The sequence below is a fragment of the Stenella coeruleoalba genome (genome assembly GCF_951394435.1).
Source record: "Stenella coeruleoalba genome assembly, chromosome: 15".
Taxonomy (NCBI): Eukaryota; Metazoa; Chordata; class Mammalia; order Artiodactyla; family Delphinidae; genus Stenella; species Stenella coeruleoalba.
The window spans coordinates 34,981,820-35,009,232 of NC_137161.1; the positions used below are offsets into that span (position 1 = coordinate 34,981,820).

General features: G+C 39.6%; 1 protein-coding gene across 1 annotated transcript in view; it reads right to left on the reverse strand.

Moving 5' to 3' along the window:
* The window catches only part of HAO1 (hydroxyacid oxidase 1), a gene marked incomplete at both ends in the record, with an annotated part of 64,456 nt that extends 38,878 nt beyond the window's left edge, over positions 1-25,578 (reverse strand). Inside the window, 2 exons of the mRNA XM_079945928.1 lie at positions 18,351-18,502; positions 25,442-25,578. Coding sequence (XP_079802054.1) covers positions 18,351-18,502; positions 25,442-25,578 — 289 coding nt within the window. The remainder of the gene's footprint in view (positions 1-18,350; positions 18,503-25,441) is intronic.
* Between the last annotated feature and the right edge of the window lie 1,835 nt (positions 25,579-27,413).

A 27,413-nucleotide genomic window follows, 5' to 3' on the forward strand; every position in this document is an offset into this window, starting at 1 on the left:
AAAAGTAAGAAATATGCATTCTTTTCCTCACTCTGTGAACCGATCTTGAAGACAAAAATGACTCAAATAGCCAAAGATGTGCTATGTATTTGGATAAAAAAATTGGAAGCAACTTGAATCTCCAACTTTAGGGGATTAGATAACCTATAGTTCATAAATAAAATGAAATATACACACCCATGGAAAGTAATATTTTTGTGATGGTTAATTTTATGTGTCAGCTTGGCTAAGCAATTGTGCCAGATATTTGCTCAAATATGTCCAGGATGTTGCTGTGAAGATATTTTTTTAAAGGAGGTTAGCATTTAAATCAGTGGACTTTAAGTAAAGCAGATTACTCTCCATAATGTGAATGGGCCTCATCTAATAAGTTGAAGGCCTTAAGAAAAAGATTGATTGTTCTTGAGGAAGAGGGAATACTGTCAGCAGACTGCCTCCAGACTCAACACCAGCTCAGCTATTCCTGGGGTCTCTAACATGCCAGCCATAGATTTTGGACTTACCAGTCTATACAACTGTATGAGCCAATTCCTTAAATCTCTCTCTCTGTCTCTCTCTCTGTCTCTCTCTCTCTCTCTCGTGCGCGCACGCACAATCCCCCTTTCATTCCACCCCTCTTCTTTTTCTGACTATGACAGTTACAAAAGAATAACATTGACAGACATAGACAGTTTTTCAAGGTATATTAAGAAAGCAGGGAATTCCCTGGCAGTCCAGTGGTTAGTACTCTGCGCTCTCACTGCTGGGGCCCAGGTTCAATCCTTGGTCGGGGAACTAAGATCCACATGGCACAGCCCCCCCCCCAAAAAAAGAAGAAGAAAGAAAGAAAGAAAAAGAAAGCAAAAATCCTCCAAAATAACATATATAACATGATTTGTACAAATGTGATTATTGGTGTATGAACCTAAACAAACTAATTGTTAATTATAGGTGGGGAAGTTTAATTTTTCTTCCTTTTTAACTTTTTAAATGTTATCTTTTAAGCTTTTGTTAAAGGTGCATCTACCATTTATGTTGTCTTTTAAAATTTTATACAATTCATATGTTAGACATTTCAAACAGAAATCAGTTACCTCACAATCTTTTAAACAAGATATCAAAAAATGAGCAAATAACTGAAAAATTAGATAAAATCATGTAACTTATTGTCTTAGAGAACTTGAAAGAACATGAGTGACAGGCTTTTTTCCAAAAATAGGTAGTCAAATTGGGGTCAGCTTTAGTGCAGGAGAAACTGATAAAATGTTTGTATGCCAAATGCCAAACATACCAAGAGATAAATAATAAATATATAAAACTGACTGTGTGACCCTGGGTCATTCGACTTACCTGTGTCCCTGCCATATATCAATTGTGAGTAAAAGTCATCCAAGTGACACTTACAGGGTGATGATAAGAATTAGATGACATGCTGTTTATAAAGCTACTCTGAGAGGTTAAAATGCTTTCATGCTTCTTGAACTTTAGCAGGCAACCAAATCCCCTGGAGTATTTGTGAAAACACAGGTTGTGAAAAACACCCCTAGAGTTTCAGATTCAGTCGGTCTGAGATGGGGCCCAAGAATTTGCCTTTCTAACCAGCTTCCAGGCGGTACTGATGCTGCCAGTCCCTGGACCACACTTTGACATTTAAATAGCATTGTCATTTGATAGTAAAACTCTAAGTTCACCTGGTAACAAAGTGGATTTTGTTTTTGATAAATGTTACTTTTCCTATGTCATTGAAGGTGTTTTTCATCCCTATTTTTCAGGTCACAGGTCAAATAAAGAAGACTTAAGCTGGAGATTATATTATCTATGGGTCACTAATCTGTTTCCCCCAAGTGTTCCTTTGAGAATTTCTCTCATAAGGACTCATGATTTGCAAAATATTGTCCAAAAATACCACATTTTAAGTAAGTAATAATAAGTAGTGATATGTATGAACATCCTGAACCATAGTGTTATTTTCATTGAGTTGTAAATATGGAAAATAACTCTAGGTCATCCAGTGCTGTTTGGAACAAACACTAGAGGACAATGATTGCTGGGATCAGAATCTCCTAACCATCAATTTACCACAAAGAAAATGTGTCCTGAAGAGGATGTGGCCTAAGTAAGGTCACAGAGAGATGGGCAACTGAGTGAAACAAGAATCCAGCATGTCTGACCACTCCTGCAAGGCAATGATTTTCCTAGAATTCCCAGATGCTCAGAAGACTCCCCTGGTATCAAATATGGATAAATGTACTCCTCCAATCCTTCAGGGCCATGACACCCAAGGGACACCCACAGTTTTCCATATGCCTGAGGGACAATACCATGGCCAGAGTTCTGTGAAAGCATGGGAACTTGGAAACCAGTGGGTAAGGCCTGCCATTGGTTTCCAGGTGCAGACTGTGGCTGCACAAAGTGGTCCAGCTAAGAGGACTAGCACATGATAAGGCACCTTTTTGTAGTTTATGAAAAAGCATCATGCAGGCAACAGCAGCTCTGCTAATAAGGATCAAAAATCCTCAAACAGATCTCCTTGAATTCATAAGAAATATCTACAGACATTCCACACAGATTGTTAAAACGCTACAAACCAATACACCAATAATATTTACTTTACTTAAACTATTAAATTAGCAGGAGGCTTCAGCCTTAACAAGTATTTTGCCCATTTCCCTTGGGTAAGCATGTCTGGAGTAAGGTAAGGCCAGTCTGTGCCATCTGGTTCCTGAGTCTTCTGGCTTTGATACTAATGGTTCCTGATGCTATTGGTGCTTGAGGTTCATTTTCCAAGATTAAATCATACAGGACTGAAATTTTGAATCAGGGTCCTCCCAAATTCTAAGTTACCATTGTTTCCAGGTATAGGCATTCAGTAAATACTTGGTAAATTAATAGGTTTACTCCAAGACAGTCTCCTGGATGCAGGGGGAATATCAGAGTCTGTGCTGACATATTATGAGTTGAGGCTAAGATGCTACTCCCAAGAGAGAACAGGAGCAAAACTGAGACAGCTCCATGTTTCTTGGAACATATATTACCAATGTGCTATGATCCCCATTAGCTTGTGATTATTTGCTGTGATAAAGAAAAACATTACTCTGAATAGCCAAAGCAATCCTGAGAAAGAAAAACAGAGCGGAGGAATCAGGCTCCCTTGACTTCAGACTATACTACAAAGCTACAGTAATCAAGACATTATGGTACTGGCACAAAAACAGAAATATAGGTCAATGGAACAGGATAGAAAGCTCAGAGATAGGGCTTCCCTGGTGGTGCAGTTATTGAGAGTCCACCTGCCGATGCAGGGGACACGGGTTCGTGCCCCAGTCCGGGAAGATCCCACATGCCACAGAGAGGCTGGGCCTGAGAGCCATGGCCGCTGAGCCTGCACGTCTGGATCCTGTGCTCCTCAACGGGAGAGGCCACAACAGTGAGAGGCCCGCATACCAAAAAATAAAAGAAAGCTCAGAGATAAACCCATTCACATATGGTTACCTTATCTTTGACAAAGGAGGCAAGACTATACAATGGAGAAAAGACAGCCTCTTCAGTAAGTGGTGCTGGGAAAACTGGACAGCTACATGTAAAAGAATGAAATTAGAACACTTCCTAACACCATACACAAAAATAAACTCAAAATGGATTAAAGACCTAAATGTAAGGTCAGACACTGTAAAACTCTTAGAGGAAAACACAGGCAGAACACTCTATGACATAAATCACAGCTAGATCCTTTTTGACCCACCTCCAAGAGAAATAGAAATAAAAACAAAAATAAACAAAAGGGACCTAATGAAACTTAAAAGCTTTTGCACAGGAAAGGAAACCATAAACAAGACAGCCCTCAGAATGGGAGAAAATATTTGCAAATGTAGCAACTGACAAAGGATTAATCTCCAAAATTTATAAGCAGCTCATGCAGCTCAATATCAAAAAAACAAACAACCCAATCCAAAAATGGGCAGAAGACCTAAATAGACATTTCTCCAGAGAAGATATACAGTTTGCCAACAAACACATGAAAGGATGTTCAACATCACTAATCATTAGAGAAATGCAAATCAAAACTACAATGAGGTATTACCTCACACTGGTCAGAATGTCCATCATCAAAAAATCTAGAAACAATAAATGCTGGAGAGGGTGTGGAGAAAAGGGAACCCTCTTGCACTGTTGGTGGGAATGTAAATTGATACAGCCACTATGGAGAACAGTATGGAGGTTCCTTAAAAACCTAAAAATAGAACTACTATATGACCCAGCAATCCCACTACTGGGCATATACCCTGAGAAAACCATAATTCAAAGAGTCATGTATCCCAATGTTCATTTCAGCACTATTTACAATAACCAGGACATGGAAGCAACCTAAGTGTCCATCAACAGATAAATGATTAAAGAAGATGTGGCACATATATACAATGGAATATTACTCAGCCATAAAAAGAAATGAAATTGAGTTATTTGTAGCGAGGTAGATGGACCTAGAGTCTGTCATAGACAGTGAAGTCAGAAAAACAAATACCATATGCTAACACATATATATGGAATCTAAAAAAATAAAGGTTCTGAAGAACCTAGGGGCAGGATAGGAATAAAGATGCAGACATAGAGAATGGACTTGAGGACACAGGGAGGGGCAAAGGTAAGCTGGGACGAGTGAGAGAGTGACATGGACATATATACACTACCAAATGTAAAACAGATAGCTAGTGGGAAGAAGCTGCATAGCACAGAGACATCAGCTCGGTGCTTTGTGACCACCTAGAGGGGTGGGATAGGGAGGGTGAGAGGGAGATGCAAGAGGGAGGGGATATGGGGATATATGTATACATATAGCTGATTCACTTTGTTATACAGCAGAAACTAATACAACATTGTAAAGCAACTATACTCCATTAAACATGTTTAAAAAAAGAAAAAACATTGATGAATTACATCCACTGTTTTCAACACAGTTTTATGTTAGAAGGAGATAAGGGAGCCTGGGATTTGCAAGGACCACTCACAGAGACAGTCAAAAATTTTCCTACCTCCACTAAGGACAGATCTAAGATTCCGTTGGTACATACCAGCATGACAATTCAGCTTGTTGAAATATTGAAATACTTCCATTCCTGTTTGTAAATAACCATGGCTCCAAAGTAAATGACCCCTCTTCCTGAGTCCCTTCAATGTGACATCTCTCTTTTCTCTCACTAAGGAGTCTCTGGATTCCCCAATCTCCACACACCCACACAATCCAGCAATTTAAAGGCTGGTGCGTGGCAGAGCTGGGTACATCCAGACCACCATTAGAGCACTAGAGAAAAACATCTGAGCATCTCTTGCAATTGGTCAAAGTCTTTGCTCTACAGGTTGCTAAATATTTCAAATATCACCTTGGCCTCAGAGATAAACATGTGTCCTTCCAGCTCATATTATTCTTTGGGGGGCAAAAATTATAAGCTTTTGAATTTTGTAAACCACCTAGCATAGTCAGATTTTGTTGAGAAATTCTAATTCGAGTTATCCTAGTCTAGCGTCAAAAGCTCAAAATGGTTGAAGTCCATTTTCTCTCCCTATTCATTTTCCACAAAGAAACTCTCACCTGCTCTCAAAAGTAGCAACTGTCAGATTTCATTTTAGAAAGGGCAGGGGTCAACTTTCATAGACCTCCATTCCCAAAATGTGGTGCAGCAACAGAAAACTCCAAAGCATGTCGCCTTTTCCCAACACCTGGCAAAATGGAGATCATCTCTGAGGTGATATTATTGTAAAGGCAAGGCCTGGCTCTTGCCCATGATGAGGATCCCCAGTATTTATCCAAGTCTAAAAATCTTGGCTTTCATAATAGTGAGGGTATCCTAGAAACAACGTACCCAGGAGGCTACACCATTAAGTAAACATTGATCCCATATGACTATTTCCTTACTTCCACAAGCTCTTTGTTTCATCATCCCTAAGATATATCTTCAAGGATAGACACCTAAACTTTAAATGCTCTAGATATATTCAGACTTTGTTTATATTTGACATTTCTTTTTCTTCTTTATTTAGAGGCAATAGGAATACATTATGCCATTGCTATTAAAAAATGCATATCACTCACACACACACACACACACCACTAAATGAGACACTAGTAAGGTTTTGGACCTTGAAACATCAAAGATAAAACCCTATAAATGACCTACGTGATAACATCTATCTCTCAGAAAGACAAGATCCAATGGATTGAGAGTCAGAAGGCCTGGGCTACAGTCCCAGCTTTGCCAACTGAGGCACATTTCATCTGCAAAGTTTGTCTAACCACAGCTGCTGCCCTGCCCACTTCATAGTGTTGTCAGATGGTCCACTGAGACAATGTTTGTGGATGTTTTCTGGTAAACTCTAAAGCTAAACAATTGTAAAGGGTTAAGTGAGAGAATGTCTAATACTATTTGGGAAAAGAAGTTCTAGATAGCTTTTTAAATTTTCCGAATTTTGCCGAGGACCTGGATTTCTCCTCATTATTCACAATCTTCTCAACACACAGCTTTCCTCTGCAATGGTTTTGATGTGTAAGACACTCATTTATCCTTGCAAATATATGGGCAAATTCTCACTACCTGAAGCAAGAAAGCACTTAAGGGAGAGAGGAAATTTCTCCAGGCCAAGGAATTCTGGGCTAGGGCCGATCATTTCCATTAATACATTCCGAGGGTGTACATCTTTTTGGAAAGTCAGGGACAAAACAAAAGCAAATAATCTAAGAGGTGTAACAAAAACATGCATTTCCCCACTCCTCATGCCTACCCTTTATTTGCCTACAGACTTCCATGGAGAGAACTGTGTGGTAAATCTATGTGGCTGCCAGCTTTTGCTAAGTCCAGCCATCAAGCAGTAATACCTAGAAGCAATGGTTTCAAATTCTCCCTACACTTTTTGGTTTCTCTCCTCTTTTATTTGCAATACAACTGCAAATATAATGATATGGAAATAATGAGATTAGCATCATTGTTTATTATCAGCTATAACCCCTCCCCCAACCCCAAAGTGGGCTATGGGCTAGTGGGAAATGTTGGTGCATTGTGTTTAACAGAATAAAAGTTATCCTCAGACCTATCCAAATGAAGTTTCTTATTAGAATTAAATCACATGCCCTAGGCTGGGGAAATGCTTCAGGGTTTGCAATAATCTGGCATAAGATCAAGTTAATTCTTCCTCCCCAGACCACCATTCAATAGAAATAACTCAGTTTCCTACACTATGAAACCTGTAATCAACTACCAAGGTTTACATCACTTCATATTAGATATGAATTCAGCCACCCCTGGGGTTGATGCAAATGCTAAACTCCGATGTTTAGCGATTTGGCTGGGCTAGAACAGGTAAATAGCTTTGCAAAGCAGCACGAGCTGGCAAAATCCTCCCTGTGGCTACGGAATGCAATTGTACTTCTAAATTTTGCCAAGGTTTCATTTTACATCAAGCCTAATGACAACATTTATTTCTAATCCAGGTAATCTGGATGTGAAGTAGAGAAGACAGGAAACCTATCATGGCCTTAAATTTTAGGGATGCTAAGTCTGCCTGTCCCAATTCTTTAATTGAAAACTGCTTTGTACACGTCTCTCTTGTGTATCTTAGAGTCTGCTTCGCAGTTCCTGCTCATTGCAGGCAGTCATCACGAAATCAGCTGGCTCTCAGAAGGTCTTAGAGGATCTTCGGATGGAAATGATATTCATGCTACACCCAAAATTGTTTCATCTTCGAGGATTTAAGTTATGCCTTTGGCTGGGAACCACCACAAACTTTCATTCCAAGTCTTTGTCCAGGGCTTCTCAAGCTTCGACATACACAGGAATCACATGGGGATGTTGATAAAATTCAGATTCTGACTCAATAGGTCTGGGATAGGACTTAGATTCTATATTTCTAACAAGCTCCCGAGTGATGCTGATGCTTGTTTCATGGACTATACTTTAAGAAGAATGAAGTAGATATCTTCTTTCACAAGGACTCATGCAAGTTAATTGGATATATCTGATGGCCTGAGTAATGACAGGACCTTATAGGAAACAGGAGGGAGAAACTGACCAGTGGTGTTACGGGGGGGCGGGAGGGGGGCGGGGGATAGCAGCTGGCTCCTGTCTTGTCAGTTGCCAGCCACATACTGCTGAATCTTTCTTCTCCATTGTTGTCCCTCTGGAGAGGGGCGCAGGTACCTTTGCAACATTTTCTTATGCATTCATCTTTTGCTAGATTTAAAGTCAAGGAACTAAATTGCATTACAGTAACAACCTCTCAGCACACTTAACCATTATCAGACATATTTTATAACCTTGCTTATCCAAGATTTTCCTAGCTTCCTAGATTTCAAATTCAAGGCAAAATTAAGCAACAGAATAAAAATAAAATGACAGAAGAAGAGGAAAAAGAAGATGTTTCTCAAAGTTAAGAAGGCACAATTTACCAATATAAAATAGCTTCCAAATGTTTAATGTCAGCACCAACAACCTTACACATATAAATAAGCTGCTGAATCATCAAATAAAACTAAAGATCATCATGCTAGGCTTGACAAGGGAGAGAATTATAATATATTTGAGAACGATGTTTATTCACTACCACAAAAAAAAAAAAAAAGAAAAACAACAACAGAGAAAATGTAAACTATTAGTTATCAATGGGAGTCAATGTCTGATATTTGGAACATTAATTCATGTGGGATAAGTCATATATCCAGATTAGAGCAGAGCAACTAAGCAATGTGCTACTTTGGGTACAAATTATTTCCTTGAAAATAACTTTCCTATATGGGAAAAGTGAGTTAAGCTTCCAAAATTATGTATTTAAAGGAAAGGGGATAATATGATGAAAGGGCCCAAAGGGGCTTTTTTTAGGTACATTTGATTAAAAAGCTCCTGCAAAACTTAGTCACCAAAACAGCTGTGCTGAAAATTTTGCTGAGAAAACGCATTTTGTCCTCTGCACAGGAAGTCATTATGTAATGGGGAAAATATGCAATGACAAAGTACCAAGCAGTTGTGTGGTTCTAAACTCAGGGTCTGACACACTGAAGTGTTCTCATCCTACCAGTTTACCCTACCAGCCAGTGAGTGGGTCAGCCTTTCTTTGCACAGGAACTATTATTACACAGGTTTGTTAAAGACACAATTAACGTTATTGTCTTAATGTCTAAAGTTATCATTGAGATTACCCAGAAGAAGAATGTTCTGAAGTCAGTCATCTAAGGGAAGAACAAAACTTCTACTATAATCATGAGTGAAATACTTAGAAGTGGTCAAACAAATATTCATGTATGATTTAGAAAATTTAACCGATTTAAATACTGCCCCAAAAGGCCAAGAAACCAGTGTTTTCATGATGGTTCATTGTCTGAATTTGGAACAGTAACCTTGAGCAGTCATAATGTCACTACACCTCAAGAACTCTTTTTCATTGTATGGAAATATTTTCAAGGAACAGTTAGTCCAATGACATCTTAGCCCTCCCTTCCTTGCTCCTACTTTATCTCTGGGGCAGAATTCTGCAATAGACAAAAACAGTAGCTTTACTATACCGATTCCCAGGTTATTATTCTGTCATTTTATTCAGTCGTCAGGTCCTGTCATAACTGGCTGATGGCATGGAGATGACACCACAGTGAGATGCCTTTTAATGATGGTTTCAAGGAGTATCAGGTTTGCACGTGGTGACTTCAATCAACCTCTCTCAATTTAACAACCTCAGTATTGGAATATATATGTCAGCCTCTGACTTCTCACTGTCACATCTTTAAGGTCATCAGGCACACTAATAATTTGAGAAGAAGCACTCTCATGCTCTTGAGAAAGCTGATCAATAGCTGAAATTCTGGTGCAAAATACTAGAAATTATTTCATTTGATGTTGGTCTTTAAGATAGCTGGAGTCTAATTTTTTAATAGCTGTTTTGGATTAATGAAGTTTGTCTCATTGCAAAGTGATTTCAACACTGAATCTATCACTTTTTGAAAAATTTTATATATGAATTATACATTTATATATATGCATATATAAGATGTCCATAATCATTAATATATATGCATGTGTATGTAGATGTAACATGTGTGAGTGTATGTACAGAAAGAGCATGTCCACTGACTTTTTTTTTTTCTTTTTGCGGTACGCGGGCCTCTCACTGTTGTGGTCTCTCCCGTCGCGGGGCACAGGCTCCGGACGCGCAGGCTCAGCGGCCATGGCTAACGGGCCCAGCCACTCCGCAGCATGTGGGATCCTCCCGGACCGGGGCACGAACCCGTGTCCCCTGCAATCGGCAGGCGGACTCAACCACTGCGCCACCAGGGAAGCCCCTACTGACTTTTGATTATTGAAAAAGAAGGTCCAGAACACAAAACTGAGATAAAAGAGTTTGAAAATAAAAGCAAGAAAAGGTATGAATTGATTTTTTTTACTACAATGATGCAAAGAGATATCCCCTTCCAAATGTTTAACTAATGTAATTTGAACAAAGTTTTAGTGAACTATCCTTTCTCCTTTACTCCTCCCTACTTTTGTTTCTTCTCTGTAAAAGTGATAAAATAATGGATGAAGACAAATAACTGGGTTAAACTCTAGAGTGAAACAGATCAACAACCTCATCTTAACCACTCACCAACACTAGACATTGGTCAAAGGTGTCCTTCTCCTCCACTGTCAGCTGAGGAGAATGATAAATAATAATGACCTCACAGATCTATTGCGAGGATTAATAATAGGGATGAAAAGTCCAAGCACCTGGTGCATAAAAGGCACTCACCTCAGAAAGAGTAAAATTTCATTTAAAGCAAATCTGGTGCTTTTCCTGGATTTAGATAAAATTAAGAATAATGGTGATATTTTCCTTGTAGGTATGCTGAAATGTATATCTACTTGATCACCTAGTACAACACATAAATATATCAATAAAGCTTTCAAAAATACATCGTTTGGGTCTGGAGTAAAGGAAATGACAATTTTTCCTGCCGAATGGTCTTTCACTCAGTGTTAAGGCTGATCACTTAATCTCGGAAAATCCAGAAAATTCAACAGCTAAAGCTCTCACCTACACCCTAATTCAGTTCTTTGGGGTCTTTGTGTTACTCTGCAATCTGTTCCACCTGCACCTTAATAGGTGGCCAAGTCATAGCTGAGTCCCCAAACTTCACTTTGGAATGTTCTGGTCTTTTAGGCTCAAAAAGAAAGTGTTTAGACTTAATGGTTTTATGACCCATCAAATTCTGTGTGGTAGCCTCTAATTGCATCCAGGGGCAGGAATTTCTTTTTTAAATCTTTTTTTTTTTTTTTGACAGTTTAATAAGAATTTACTAATATGCCGAGCATTCCTGGAATGCATTAAGTGGGTTTTAATTTTTCTCTATTTGAGGTCCCAGCACTCCCTCATGTGGCATTTGTCCACATAACAAGTCAGAAGCAAAAGGATAAGTAAATATTTAATCTCCTTTTTTCTCTTTCTTTTTGATTTCCCATGATTAAATGGAGCAAAAGAGCTAATGCATACCTCCATGGAGTACAAAATAAAATTTTATTACAGCTACTGTGCATAAAACCAGAGAGATTTTCACCATAATGTCCTAAAAGCCTCAATGCTATAGTAAGCATTTTGTTAATTGGTTCTTTGAGAAATCAGAAATGTTCTACTTATTTTGCAAGATGGAAATTTAACCTAATGAGACCACCTCCCTTATGTGCTACTAGCATTTATGTTTATTATTGCTATTTTCTTCAATATTTTAAATATTTTGGAGAAATGATTCTGTATTCATCCCTGAGGCTTATGTGAAGGATAAAACTTAAAAAATCAAAAACCAATCTAGTAGAGTTTCAAACGATATGCCATTATAAGTAGAGGCATTTATCTGACTGCTTAAATATTATAATAATTGTCAATTATTAAAATGTTGACTAAATCATCCACTGCAATAAATCTCTTATTCATAAAACAATGCATAGCAAACTGCTCTCCACTGAGTGTTTTCTGGTTATTTTCCTTCCATCTTAAAAGAGTTTTAATTTTCATTTGTTTAAAATTCAAGCCCCTTTATTTATGCTCCTGAATTTTGCACAAGGCTCTTATTTCCTAATAAGTTTCATATTCTGTGGCTTATTCCATACTCTCAAAACTAAAAGGATAAAACTGTAAAAACATAAAACACTTATAGTAAATATTACAAGACTATAGCATACAGCTTGCCTTAGGGGTCTTGCTGCAGTTAATGACATTTGGAAATATCAGCAACTGACCAGGGTATTATAGACAGCATTGTGTAAGTGATTAATAACCTTGAGCAAGGTATTTAATCTCTCCAAGCCTCAGTTTCCACATGCACAGGAGTCAGAGAAAGATCCTCAGGGCTTGGGGCTCACACATTTTAAGACAGTGGTCAGGGATAGATGAGTTAATAAATTCAAATTGCCTGGCACACATTAATTGCTAAATAAATGGTCGTTATCATCATTTTCCACAAGACTTTGAAGTATCACTTTTAAAATTTATGTAAGCATTTATTAAACACCTATTTGTTTTCAGCGAGATCTAGAGATCAGTAATTATCTGATCGTTCTCTTCTATCCCAAGAATGCAGTTTTGAGAAATGAAAATCCAATGTAGGCAGATGCTCACTCCACAGTCTATATCCTCCAGGGCTGGCATAGAGTGGAAAGTAAAGGAGAGAGGGGGGATTTCAGCAATGTCAGGAGGGGCAGGTCTTGACTTTGGTCTCTTTTTTTGTATTTGATGTCATCTTAAATGGGCACAAAACCAGTTATTTGTATGCTGAAAAAAATTGTAAAGATCATCTACTCCTGTTGGGAGTTTTATGTTTTTGAGTATTCTTTTTGTTTTTGTCTTAGCAGCAGAACTTTTTCTTTAAAGCACCGTTCTTTTCAGTCCCAACAAGCAACACAAGTAGCTGTGTGCTCAGTGACACACTTAACTTCCTTGAGATCATTGGAAACAACTCCAGCCTCCTTGCGACACCAGAAGTGAACCACTGATCACATGTAAGCAGCTCACTTTATCAGTGAGGAAACATAATCCTAGAGAGTGAAACTAGTTAGTGGTGAATTTCCACATAAATCAGATGCCCCAGCTGGACAGCCCAGGGGACAGTTGTAGCCCACAAAAGTATTTGCCTTGGCCCACACATTGTTGCTCCAAACAGTGTTTTAAAGAATTTTGATTTATTTGCCAACATTTAAAAACCAGGACATTGCACATTAAAATCAAGATTTCTGGCTTCTCTTAAATTTTTGAAGATTTGGCAACCACCCCACATCCTCACTCCCATGGGGCATCAGTTAGCTAGTGCCAAGATGTGGCTGCCCTCCTTCGATGGAACCTGCAATCTAGGTTTGGTACCCTCCCCACCACTGAGCTTGCATTATTGTTTTCTTAACTTCATCCCTCCTTGGATATTTACATTACCAGCCTGGCCCTTAAAGTCATTTTTTGAGGTTCCTGCATAAAGCTTAAAACAAAAACATCTTTAACAAAGTAAAAAGAGCAATTTTTTACTCCCACTAAGATATTATAAATGGAGTATACTTTTCTGAAAGTGAGTTTTTAATGTATGGGAGAGAAATATTTTAGGGACTTGGAATCTCAGGGGCAAATAAAAATTGAGCCCCATTTTGGGAAGCTTTTCCTAGTATTTATCTCATGTGACCCTCACAAGAGCCTCTAGAGGTAAGATCTCTCATTTAACTAGGGTTGCCGGCTGTAGCAAATAAACATAGGATACCAGTTACAAATGATTTGGTTTTTATCTGAAATACAACTATAACTAGTTCCCTGTATTTTATTTGGCAACCCTATACTCGTTGCCATTTAGAAAATGAAGGAAGAGTAGCTCCATTGGTCACTCTACAACCACACAGTCATGTAAAGAAGAAAGCTCTGCTCTTGGGCTTAGTTCAAAATGCGGACATGTCCTACAGTGGTAAGGAGAAAGACCAAATGACCCCTGAAGCAAGTCTCTATGAAGAAGTCTGGAGAACCAGCTGCGAAGGCAAGACCATGGTACCACAGCAACTTCCAGAACTTTCTAGATGCTCATTCTAATTATTCAGGCCAGACCATTCCCTGGGGATTTTATTTCACCTACTCTTACTGACCAGGCTAACAGGAACACTTTCTCCAGAGATGGCTTCTAACTAACCCCTACCCTCTGAACTTGGCCCCAGTTTCTCCTTCTAGCTAAGGACAAAGACCCTGGAAAAAAGAAAACTTGATTAGGGGCCAGATAATTAGGAGGGTGGGGAAAAAAAATCCTCCACAGCAACATCCATGCATAGATCTCACAGTTTCCCCAAGGATCAGGCTAGCTTGAGAGAGTTTCCATATTTGGAAATGATAGAGTAAATCAAATATCAGCTGCATAATTCCATGTTGATTTTCTGAGTTTTGAGAAAAGAAAGCAGTGTCTACCAAATACGTACGTTCCTCCACTCTTCCTTAAATTTGCCTGTGGCTGTACAAATACTCAGTTAGTCATTGTCTTGGTTTGCATTCTTCCAGAAACTGACAATGAGACAATGCTATGAGCCTGAGTCTTGTATTTGGGAATGATGGCAAGGTGAGCTGACGGAGTAGGAAAGTGAAAGAGGGATGGGAGGCAGCCAGTGAAGGGTGTGCTAATGGGCAGGTAACTTCTGAAGGCAACTGGGGCTCAGTCTTATTAGGGAAACCCTGGGTGATGGGATTAGAAGATGCTTCAGTTATCCTGATCAAAGAGAGCTGAGGTATTTATCCACCAGCCAGAGGGATGCCCTTCCACTCACCCACTTCCAACCACCACCCCCATTCATCAGCTCCTGCTGCCAGAGAAAATGTTAGGCAAAAAGCTGCAGGTTCTGATAAAAATGCGAAGTAATAAGGGAATATATCCTGGGCACCAATAGCATCTGTTCCAGGCACACATTCTTTCCTTCCAAGTAACCTGCCATCAAAATGTATCAGCCAAGGAATACTCTTTGTTATGAGCGGATCAGCACCTGTTTGGGGGATTAATCTTAATATTAAAAAGACCATCAATCCATAGACAGTAATTGGAAGGTCGAAGAAAACCTTAAGAATGTTGAAATCCTTGAGGGATGATTCTACCACAAATCTGGAATATAAACAGTCATGTCACTGCCCTGACAGGAATGTGTTCAGGATCTTGGCTTCTCCAACCTGGTGTGTATAACCTTTCATTGTCAGTTCCTCTGCGTCCTCAGTGTCACCACATCCTCTTTGTTCTGCCTGTTCTACCTTATGCTAATGTCTATCAAGTATTTCAGTCTCCTGCACTCCCCCGGCGGGGTCTGCTCTGCGTGCACCTTAAGTGACAAATTAATTACTTTTAGGGAATGTGATTTACAGATACATGGGCTTCCCTTCATGATACTTATGGGATTTTCTGGAAATTAAAAGCAGCACAAGGTGGTTAAGAGCCCAGACTCTGGAGCCAGACTGCCTAGGTCTGAATCCCATCTCTATCATTTATGAACTGTGTGACCCTGGGCATCTGCCGTGTGCCTCTGTTTCTCCTATATAAAATGGGCTTAATAATAGTACCTACTTCTTCGGACTGTTCAGGGGATGTGATGTTTTGTTTTTGTTTTTTTGGGGGGTTACGTGGGCCTCTCACTTCTGTGGCCTCTCCCGTTGTAGAGCACAGGCTCCGGACGCGCAGGCTCAGCAGCCATGGCTCACAGGCCCAGCCGCTCCGTGGCATGTGGGATCTTCCCGGACTGGGGCACGAACCCGTGTCCCCTGCATCGGCAGGCGGACCCTCAACCACTGCGCCACCAGGGAAGCCCGGATGTGATGTTTTAATACTTGTAATGTGCTTAGAAAAGTGCCTGGAACATGGTAATCATTTTATAAATAAATAAATCTAAAGGGATAAGACTCCAATAGGCATTTAATAATGTTTCATGGTTAATGCTAGAAGGAAATAATGTTAGATAAAACAGTACTGCCTAGGCTGTCAAATTATAGTTTCTAAGTAAGCTTTCTTCTCATTTTTCTTTCCACCCCACCTCCAGAAAAAGTAAGGAGCCATCAGAGGTGATTTGGAGAGTAAGTCCTATCAATTACTAACTATGAAAACCTGCTTTCTATGGAACTAGCTCTTTGCCCATAAAATGGGGACAGTGACACCTGTCAAATAGCAAATAAAATGATATATGTAAAAATACTTTACAGGCTCCAGGGCATTTTACCAAGTGAGCTTTGCTTATTGCCTTCTTCACTTCCTTTCGTTAGCTTCCACTCCATGGTTCCTTCTCCAGTTTTCTCTCTTCTTTTAAATTTAGCTTTTATTGGTCTCTTCTTGCAAAATAATTCAAAGAAAACTGTATACACATGGACCAAAATAAGAAGACTATAGAGTCAGGAATAGTCCCATCACTCATAAATAAAAATTTGTAAAGTGTGGTCTACGTTCTTGGTCTTCAAAAATAAATATATTATATGACCTTATTATTGTTTGTAACTGCTTTTTAAAAATTATTATATTGTAACATATTTCCATGCCACTCAACTCTTTCTATAATATGATTTTTAAGTGTTTAGCCCATATTTATGCATCCTATTTTTTGCAACCAATCTCCAAATATGGGACATTCGAGTGTTTTCCTGACTTTTTTCTTATTAAAAATAACAGGCATGAAAATCCCTGCAAAGATGTCATTCCTCAAAATCATAATTATTTCCTTGGCATTCCTAGAAGAGAATTCATAACATCACTTGGAATTCATATTTTCAAAGCTTTGATACATAGTGTCAAATTATTTTCTAAAAAGATTATTCTATTTTTCACTCTTCCTACCAGTATTTGAAAATGCACATTTTCAACATGCGTATAACCTAATCACCCTATGTAATCTTAAAATAATAATCTGATATTCAGAAAATAAAATTATAATTTTATATTTGATAATTATGGATGGGATAAAAATTGAATGCTTTTCATACATTTATTTGTTATTGTTATGCCTCCATTTGTGAATGTCTTATCTGCCTTTTTTCAATTGCATCTTTTACTCCATTTTTGGGTTATATGTTATTTTATTATTCAAATAAAAGAGCTCTTTACACAGGAAGGACATTAACTCTTTGCAGTCTCATTTTTCAATTCATTTTAGTTGGTCATTTGTTTTAAACTTTTATAGATATTTGAGAGTGTGGAAATTTCCATTTTTGTGTGTGTGCTGATTTGTTTGCTTTTGTTTCACTGGTTGCTATCTATAGCATTCTTGGAAAGTCCTCTCTTATCCTAACTTTAAATAGACCGATACATTTCCCTTTTTTCCCTCTCCTTCTCAATATTTCAGGATTACTGTAGACAAATGGCTGTGGCCACACTTATCTGTGTGTGGTCCTACAATTAAAGCGACTCCAGACTCTAACGTAAGTCTCTCTAGCACAACCTCACTGTGTCATGCTGACAGTCCAGGCAGTGTTTTGTGAAAGACATTTCAAGGAGGGAAGCGAATCCACAAGATCCTTAATTCTTAAAATGAAAATGTTTTAAAATAGTATTTAGTTCCTGCTCTTTGGTCCTGAATTTCCTGCCTTGCTCAGCATCAAAAAAAAAAAAAAAAAAAAAATCAGATAGACTTCATTACCAAGTTTTATATGTGTTTCTGAAGCAGAATGTGGGGAGATTTATCACTGCACATATCCTTTCAAACATTCATAGTTGCTAGGGGACTAGGAAGTTAATAAATTAGCCCTAATTAGGAATTTCTGCATATCATATTTGAATTTCTCATCATTCCCTCCTAAGGCAGTTGGAAATGCTCTACTGGGAATATAACCTATCAGTAAATGAATCATGGTCCAAAACCATGGCAGGAAACACAACCAAGTCACTGCATTTGCTCTTTGATGGTGAGAATCATGTGGTTTGGGGGAAGCAGCAAGGGCTTTGAAATTAGGTAGCCATGAAGTTGAGCCCATCTCTGTACTGCCTAGCTGTGTGACCACGGGTGAGTCCGTTTCTCAGACCTCGATATTTTGAGATATTGATATTGATACTCATAATACGACTAAAAGTCATTGAGCCACTACTCTGTGCCAGGCACTGTTTTAAATACTTTATATATGTGAACTCAGTTAATCCTCACAGTAACCCAAGGAGGTAGGTACTATTTTTATCTCCATTTTACAGCTGATAAAACTGAGTATCTTGCTAGAGTCGTACAGCTAGAAGGTAGAAGAGCAGGACATGCAAGAACAGGCATTTTGATGCCAGTCAATGAGCTTAACTTTTGTGAGTATAAAGACATCCAGGGAAGTGTTTGCTTGATGCATACAGAGAAGGGAGTCACTAAATATTAGCCCATTTCTGTCCCTTTGAGTGAGAACCTTGTTCCTACCTCGCACAGTTGCAAGCTCCCCATCCACGTGAGCCATGCGCTGCATGGCAGTAGCCCCAACGCAGATTGGCATGCTGACTCTCTGCCCTAAAACAGAAGTCGACAGGTCTATTTCAGCAACGTTCCGGAGCATTCGTGGATAAAGCTTCCACCTAGAATGTTTGAAAAAGAAAAAAAGGTTTTAGAATTTCAAAAGCATAACCAAAGCTTTGACATTACATTTGAGTTAGAAAGAGAAAACATTCTTCTATTTTTCCCAGCAAGCAAAGTCCTTTACAAAGCTCAAGGAAATGCGGTAAATCTTAATAGTTGTTAAGATGGAGAGTTAACAATAAGATGAATAATAAACTTCTCAAGCCATTATTCTTAGTAGGTATAATTGACATTTTATAGAATTAAACCATTTGAGTGTATGGTTTTTTGCCCTTTGAGAAACGCATGAAGTTGTGTAACCAGACAATCAAGATCTAGAACAGTTCAGTCATCCTGAATATTTGCCCCATTTCCTTTTGTAGTGGAACTCTCCCCCATCCAATCCCCTAACAACCACTGATCTTTTTCTTTTTTTGTCCCTATAGTTTTACTTTGCAAGAATATCATACAAATGGAATCATATATAGTCGACCCTTGAACAAGGCGGGGGGCGGGGTGGGTGGAGGGGGTCAGCCCTTTGCACAGTGAAAAAATTTTACAGTCGGACCCTCCCGATCTCCAGTTTCACATTCACGGATTCAAGCAAAGATGGATCGTGTAGCACCGATTCAGTGAAAAAAATCTCTGTATATGTGCACCTGCTCAGTTCAAACCCACTTTCAAAGGTCAGCTCTAGTATGTAGACTTTTGAGTCTGGCTTCTTTCACTTAGCCTAATGCTTCTGAGATTCACCCATATTGCTGCATGCATCAATAATTGTTCTCTTTGGTTGATGACTAGTATTCCACTGTAAGAAGGTAGCACAGTTTGTTTATCCATTCTCAAGATAAGAGACATTCGGAATCTTTCAACTTGGGGTGATTATAAATAATGCCACTATAAACATTCACTTAAAGGTTTTTGTGTGAATATAGCTTTCATTTCACTTCTTCCAAGCCATTTTCAAGATGGTATAGAATGGCATGGAGGTTAGATTACAGTTTAAGAAGATATCCTATGTCTACTTCAGCAGTATTTTTTCTTACAGACAGTAGCTTCAGGGAACTACTTTTAAAATTTGATGTGGTTTCTTCAGAATCCTTGATCTGAATTCAGTATCCATTGAAATATGATGATAAGGGAAGTTTTTATTTTAGTTTAATTGAGCATTTTCATGAACAATGTTATTTGGCAAAGACGAGTTTTTGGCTTGAATTTTTGACCCCTGAACATTATCTTAAGTTACTTTTTCTGTAATACTTTTGTGTAGCAATGAAAGTTACTAACAAACCAAGAATCAAACTAGTAAATTTTACAGGAAAACTAGTTCTCTTTTCTCTCAGCAAAATTTGTATCTCTTATTTGTTCAGGATTATTTTCTCCTCATTAGTAACTGATTAAAACTGAAAAAAATACAGCCCCATTCCTAATGAGCACTAAGGCAATAAACATGTGAGTACACACACATACGTACCTAACTAGCACTTACCTTTCAGGACCTAGATTTAACTCTGCTTCTAGATAGATCAAGATTTTTTTATCAATACAGTGAAGTGTGATTTAGTAAGGGAGTCACCAAAATAAATCAGACCTCCCAAGTCTTAACTGAAGCCTACTTCCTGTAGCAGAAGAAGAAGTTCTGTCTTCGTGCTGCCTTGAGGAATAGCTAAGGGTCTGTAATATAACCCTTCCTCACATAATAAAGTAAAAACATCCAGCCCTTGTAAGCATAATAAAGAAGTTTAACTGTGATTTCTCTGCAATTCCTTTGAACATCATAATTGTCATGATTTTCTGTCACACCACATGCTCTGCTGCTGGAAGTCTGTTCTTCTCGACTGACCCTCACAGCGTAATTCTTTGATCTCCATTCTGATGGGGGAGAGGCAGAAGCCTTGAAGAGAGTTTTTTACTACCAATCATCTCTAAGTGTATTATTAGAATGAGAGAAAAAGATTTAATAGCAGCCGTTGGCACGCTGGCCTTGGAAGGCATTAATATTTACATAGAGCTGAGGAAACAATGAAAGCTTTTATGAAGCATACACACAGAGCTGCGGGGCATCAGCCGTGTGTGTGTGTGTGTGTGTGTGTGTGTGTGTGTGTGTGTGGCAGAAAGAACATTTTCAAATATCCAGTTCCCCTTTTTAAGGCAAGGTTCCCCCTTTTAAGGCAAGCTACTTCCATCTCCAGGCAGTAGCTTTAGGCTTGTCCACTAGGTGGCGCAGTCACTTAAATAACTGTTCTTGCTTCCCACACACGTTATTTCCTGCCTTGAGGATGGCATTACAGACACCCGTCAACCAATGCACAAAATGCAATTCCTAGGCCAAATTAGATGAGATCAATGGAGTGGGAAATGTATGTTCTCTAGAAAGTCCTCCATATTTTGAAATCTTCCAAAGAGCGATTACAACTAACCTTGTCAGGTAATTCCAATAGCTCTCCAAGCCCCACCCAATCCCATCCCCCAATTTAAGAGATTTTTTTTCCACAGTCTTACATAAAACAGTAGCTGACTATAACCTTGGACTCTGCTCTTATAGGACCTCCACTTTGGAAAAAGTTATGAAGATTGACAAAATAATCGAGCCAATTGAATAATAAACCTCTTTCATAGTTTCCTGAGTTAAAATAAGTGGGGCAAAAGTTGCGATCCATTTTGTTAGGGAAACCACTGACTGAAACAGCCTGCCCTGGCCAGGCCCAATAGTAAACACTTGCATGAGTTTTATTAAACAGGAGGTCCTGGTAAGGAACGCGAAACTAACAAGCCACCATCAACCGGAAGAATTCAGGAAAAGTCGAAAGGAGAGGAGACTCCAGTGATCTGTCCTACCAACTTCACAGAATCCTCCTCACTGGAATCCATCTTCGCTGAGTGATGCGTGCGCCACCAGGAAGGACCCTGAGTCAGAATGATTGGCCAGAGACAACGCGGAAACTAATTCCATCACCGTAAAACCCAAGACTGCGAGCCACGTGGCAGAAAAGTCCTCCTGGTTTCCTTTACCCTGCTGCTCTCCGTCCGGGCGCCCCTTCCCAATAAAGTCTCTTGCTTTGTTAGCATGATTGTCTCCTCAGACAATTCTTTTCCAAGTGTTAGACGAGAGCCCACTCTCGGGCCCTGGAAGGGGTCCCCCTTCCTGCAACATTTTCACATCCAACAAGGACCTTGATTTTAATTTATCATAAATCAGGTGATACACACAGTCCTCAAGAGGAGTACACTGATGAAAGAAGACACCTGCTCATCACCCAGCTTTGAAGTCCTGTGCTGTTATTGAATCCCACCAACTCAACACACTGAATTAATAAGTCCAGTAAGATGATCATATTGCATCTTAATTTCTCGAAATTAGTTATTCTAAGCATTAAAAACACATGAAATATATGTATAAACCTACAGAATGTGTGTATATATGTATATAAAATACACCACAGTATTTGTAACCATACTTTTTACCATTCATTTGTAATATCGAGAGATCTTTAAGATTATTTAACTGAATTACTATCAACCTCTGAGGCACCCTGGTAAAGGAAGAAGGAGGGCAGGAATTTAAGTCTGAAGAAAACACAGTATGGTAAACATATTTAAATAGTCAAGCCATTTTTGGAAAGGCTCCGTGTGTAGTTAAGTTTCAGAAGGCCTGTGAATCTCCTGAAATGGTATATGTGTGTGTGTGTGTGTGTGTGTGTGTGTGTGTGTGTGTGTGTGTCTTCAAAAAACAAGAGACAATTAGCTGCTTTTCATAATGCAAGAGAAAAAGCAGCTTACTTACCTGTGCAAATGAGCTGAATGATCCTGTGACGTTTACACCTATGAGAAGAACACTGCCAGTGCCACTGGTAAGTGTAGATTGCTTCTCAAATATTAAAGAGAGGGAATGATTTCACTTTTACCATCTGTTATTTGAAAGAAAACCACACAATTTTCCGGGTCGCTAAGTGATCTGCGAGGGACGAGGAGAGCTTCCTTTTCTAATATTACAGGACTTCTAAATACCCAAATCAGAGAATTATATTCCGTCAATGATAATTTCACAAGAAGCCGCAAAATATGTGCAGATCACGGTTTAGAAAGATACCCTGAGTTAATGTGTAAGAGAAACAAAGTACTGTTCTTTTGAAAATTAACTCCAATCAGGTCAGGCCCCATGAAACCTAGCAAGCTGACATTTTTCTCTGTTCCTGTTATAATTGCAATAGGAAACTGTTCTTCTGGGTGGTTCTATCTATTTGACTTTATTTGTCCTTTTTTATGTGGGGAGTGGACACAGTAGGATTAGAGCCCCAAGTCTTAGCCAGAAATACCTCCAAGCAACCATTTGGTCACATAAGTGGCCTGTGTCCCCAGAACTCCAAATCGTGGTTGTCAGGGCTGGTACAGAGATAAAAGGTGTCATTGTGAATGACCATTTGCTACACTTGTGGCATGGGGAGGGGTATAAATGTCATAACTGTCTTTAAAATACTCTGTCACTGTGTCACAAGGGGTTATCTGGAGTTTGTTTATTTTGCCATCTTCATTTGAATCAAATGAGACGTTTCCGACTGATTGCCTTCATCCCATCAAGCCAAAGCCACCACCACCTCTGCAGAACATCTATTTTTAGTTCCACGTGATCAGCTTGATGACACAGGGTGAGGACTGAAAGGCCACCCAGCAAGTTACACAGCAAAGGAGGAGCTGGGATGTTAGATAGGCAATGTGTGCTGCAATAAAAACTCCTCAGGTGGTTGATAATAATCCTCTCTCCTCCAGAGAAAGTTGATTAATACATTTTTCCCTTCTTTAAACCTGAACAAAATTGAATGATCAAGGTTCGTGGAAAAGGTGGCATTGAAACCTCATTCTCATTATCTGTGTCTTGACCCTAAATTACTCAGTACTTAGGCTGAGTAAGCTGAGAATACTCACTGCAGAACCAGGTAATTCACAGAAGTTGTGAGGTACTTTTCCAGTCCACATCTTGGAAGTCACCACAGTCTTCTGTGTCTCACCGGGTTTCTAGAATTTCTAGGGTTGAAGAGGTGTTCTGTCTGCTTTGCTACACCCCTTTGCTTCCTCTTAAAGGCCTCCAGTGGGCCAATTGTTTTGGGTCCAGTTTGCATCAATTCAACCCACCAGCACTATGGAGGCCCAAGGTCAATGTGCATCCACTGGAATGTAAGCTCCTGTGGACAAGAATTTTCTTCATCTGGCTTACTGCTCTATCCTCAGCATGTAATACTGAATTGAGCCCATTGAGAGTCTTAATGTGTGAGGTAATTAATCAACTAGCATGGGGTGAAGGGTGGTAAGGGGTGAGGAAGGCTGTGTATAAGTGGAGTAGGTGGTCACCTGAGCATTGTGCCCCAAGGAATGCTGAGGGACACCAACTCCATCATCCTGTCAAGGCCCTGAAATTTCCTTGGTTAAAATTACCTATTTGTGGGCTTCCCTGGTGGCACAGTGGTTGAGAGTCCGCCTGCCGATGCAGGGGACACTGGTTCGTGCCCAGGTCCGGGAAGGTCCCACATGCCGCGCAGCGGCTGGGCGTGTGAGCCATGGCCACTGGGCCTGCGCGTCCAGAGCCTGTGCTCCACAATGGGAGAGGCCACAACAGTGAGAGGCCCGCGTACCGCAAAAAAACAAAAAAAAACAAAGTTACCTATTTGTGTTCAAGTGTTGCTTTCAGGAGACTACTAATAGGCAAACCACATCACCTGGTGATGAGTTGAGATGGGCCCAAGAAGGGGCATCTTCCAAGAGCAGAAAATGTTGAAGGGACCTCAAAATATTACATAACAGTTGGAAAAAATCATGCAGAATTTTAAGCCGCTCCACTCTTTGCCAGCTTTTCCCTTCCCATAGCTCTCCCAGCGTCCCAGAAAAGATCTGAGACAAAGCCAAGGCTTGAAGGAGCTTTGGGAAGCCCCCCACCCCCTTTCACCCCACTCTCAGGCTCCTGTATGGATTTGCAGATGAATCGGTGCTGCTTGCCAGGAACCACCTTGGTTAGAATGATTTCATTTCTCCTAACTTACACATAGAAAAATGATTTTGAGTGATTTTGCTCTAGGCTAAAGAAGAAATGAGGAAGGCAGGCAGATTCTTTCCCCTGGATACTTTTTGCCTGTTTTCTTTAATTTTTCATCCTCCATGAGTGCCCGCGACATTTGCTGGCTTCACTAAAAGCTATTATATAAGATGAATGAGCCCCAAAGACTATAGTATATGGAGGGCTCGCCTCCCCTGCTCCAGCAAATAAACCATTTCCTAATTGCTGAGAGAAAAAGGGGTTTTCCTCCTTCAAAGTTATTTTGTTTCTTGTTTTTATTACAAATAGAAAACATAAACCATGATATCTACCATCTTGGGCTTTGAAATATGAAAGTCAAGGGAAAACTAATTTGGGAAGAGAGATGAAGCACTTTGAAGGAGAGATGAAACAGCAAAGTTGAAAGAGTAATGCTATATGGACAAACTGGAATCTAAGGTGAAAATTTAGACAATGGTAATCAAAATGAATGATAGTGGAAAGCCAGCAGGATGGGAACATCTGAGGCAACCATCCGATCTGGTTTGACCAGATAAGATGGTTATCTTATGTTTAATATTAATAGTTTCCTACACCATAAAATAGACCATCACTGTCATACTCAGAGAAAAAGGAAATGGAGTCATCAGAATTTGTCACCATTTTTATACACAGTTAAGTGTATAAAAATGTATGTATCCACATAATTCCAAGTGAGGAAAGTTAGGGTTAGCTTTTTTCAAGATTCCCAGGCTTGGAATATGTTCAAACAAGTTTAAAGCCCAACATTTCTCACAGCGCTATGAATTTCGCCTCTCTACTAAGCATAATATCTAGACAAATAATTCCACACCATCAACATTAAAGCTGAAAGATCTTGTTTTGATAGAATGTCTCTGTGTAATTTTTAAATATGATTTAAAAAAATTCTTACCTGGAAAATGCTGCAATATTATCAGCCAAGGTTTCCTGATCATTTGCCCCAGATTTATAATAGTCATATATAGACTTTGGAAGTATGGATTTAGCATGTTGTTCATAATCACTGATGCAAACAAGCCGGGTGAACATTTTCCTGTTGCGAACCCTGGGATATTTTTCTTTTTTTTCCCTGTGTTGCTTTCTACATCCTGACAATTCTGTTATTTGTCAATTATTAATAGACTTTTTCCAAAGTTCAGATTTAGTTTTCTGTTGTGTACATTAAGAGAGCAAACATATGCTTAGACTTTGAAATTTTATTTGCAGCTGTCTGCCAAAGAACAGGTAGTACACCTAAGCCACAAGAAGTTGGGTTGGGGAGGCAACAGGAGGAGGCAACAGGAGGGGATTAGGTGTTTGTCACATTAAAAAGGCAGAAGAAAAAACAAACAAACAAAAAAAGGCAGAAGAATGAGTAAAAATTAAAAACCTAGAGAAGTACTTGCCTAAAGCCACTTTTAACTCAGTTCTGCCTAAGGCTGCTTCTTCCCCGGGGCATGTGCCTTTGCTGCCTAACTGGTACTGGAATAGGCTGCCCATTCATTTTCATTCCATGTTAGCATCATGCACATATATGAAAAAGAGCTTATGAAATGAATGGGGCATGTGTTACTGGAAGGGGGACCCCTTCCAGGGCCCGAGAGTAGACCCTTGTCTAACACTTGGAAATGAATTGTCTGAGGAGACACACGTACTGACAAAGCAAAAGACTTTATTGAGAAAGGGCGCCCAGGGGGAAAGCAGCAGGGTAAGGGGAACCCAGGAGAACTGCTCTGCCACGTGACTCTCAGTCTCGTTTTATGATGATGATAATCTCATTAGCTTTCCAGATACTCTCTGGCCAGTCATCTTGCTTGTACCCATATTTGGTCTGACTCAGCATCCTTCTTAACTCTCCTCTTGCCTTCTTGGCTCGCACCTCTCAGCCAAGATAGATTCCAGTGCAAGGTTTCTGGGAGTGTGGCAGAACATATTATGGGCTGGAGTCTCCTCCTTCTTTTTGGCCCCTCTCGAATTCTCCTGGTTAGTGTTCGGCAACAGCACTGTGTTCCTTATCAGGACCTCCTGTTGAGACAGCTCACGCAAGCCATTTATCATCATGCCTGGCCAAAGCAGGAGGTTTCAGTCCGTGGTTCCCTTACACATCCAGTAAATGCAGGGTGTCTACACAATATGAAACTCAGCCGATTATAAACATTTGGCTTTAACAAGGAACATTAAGGCCAAATTTACAGTTAATTCTTAGAACTTTTTCTTGCTCTGGAGAGGATGCAAGCAAGTGCCAGTCCAAAAGATCATGTGATCTCAATCCAAATTTCACTCAGTCATGGAACGAACACCTGGGGCAGATTCCTATTAGTAAGAAATGACTCAGAAAACAATGGCTTTGACATCAGTTAGACCTGGTTTTCAATCTGGGAGCCCCCACTTAAAACTGCTCACGTGCTGTCCAGCAGCTGAATTCCAACTGCCTACACCTCTCTGAGAATGCTCTTTTAAATTTGGAGCCTGCTTTTCCATCCACGTGGCATGCTAAAGTGTTATGGAATCAATGCCCCCGGAATAATCCTCCACCGAGGGCTTAGTGGAACTGGTATATAAATACCAAATCCCTCACTCCTCTGGGGGTTAACTCGTAGGTGTGTGTTCTACAGTGCAGGCTTCAGTTGCCCGCAAGTGTTAGTAGGTTGCTAAGCCACCCTGTGTTGGCTGCCTTCCCTTACAATCTCACTCCCCTAACAATCTCACTCCCCTACCCTTTAATTTAATCAAAGAGCTGTTAGGATTAACTTTGAATTATAGATAGGTTTATTCCTAAAGTTCACAAATGCTTACTTTTTGCTTCAGTGTAGTGATAACTAAATTGACCCTAAAAATACTATTGGAATGTGAAATTCTGTTAATATGTTAGGGGAGTTCTAAAA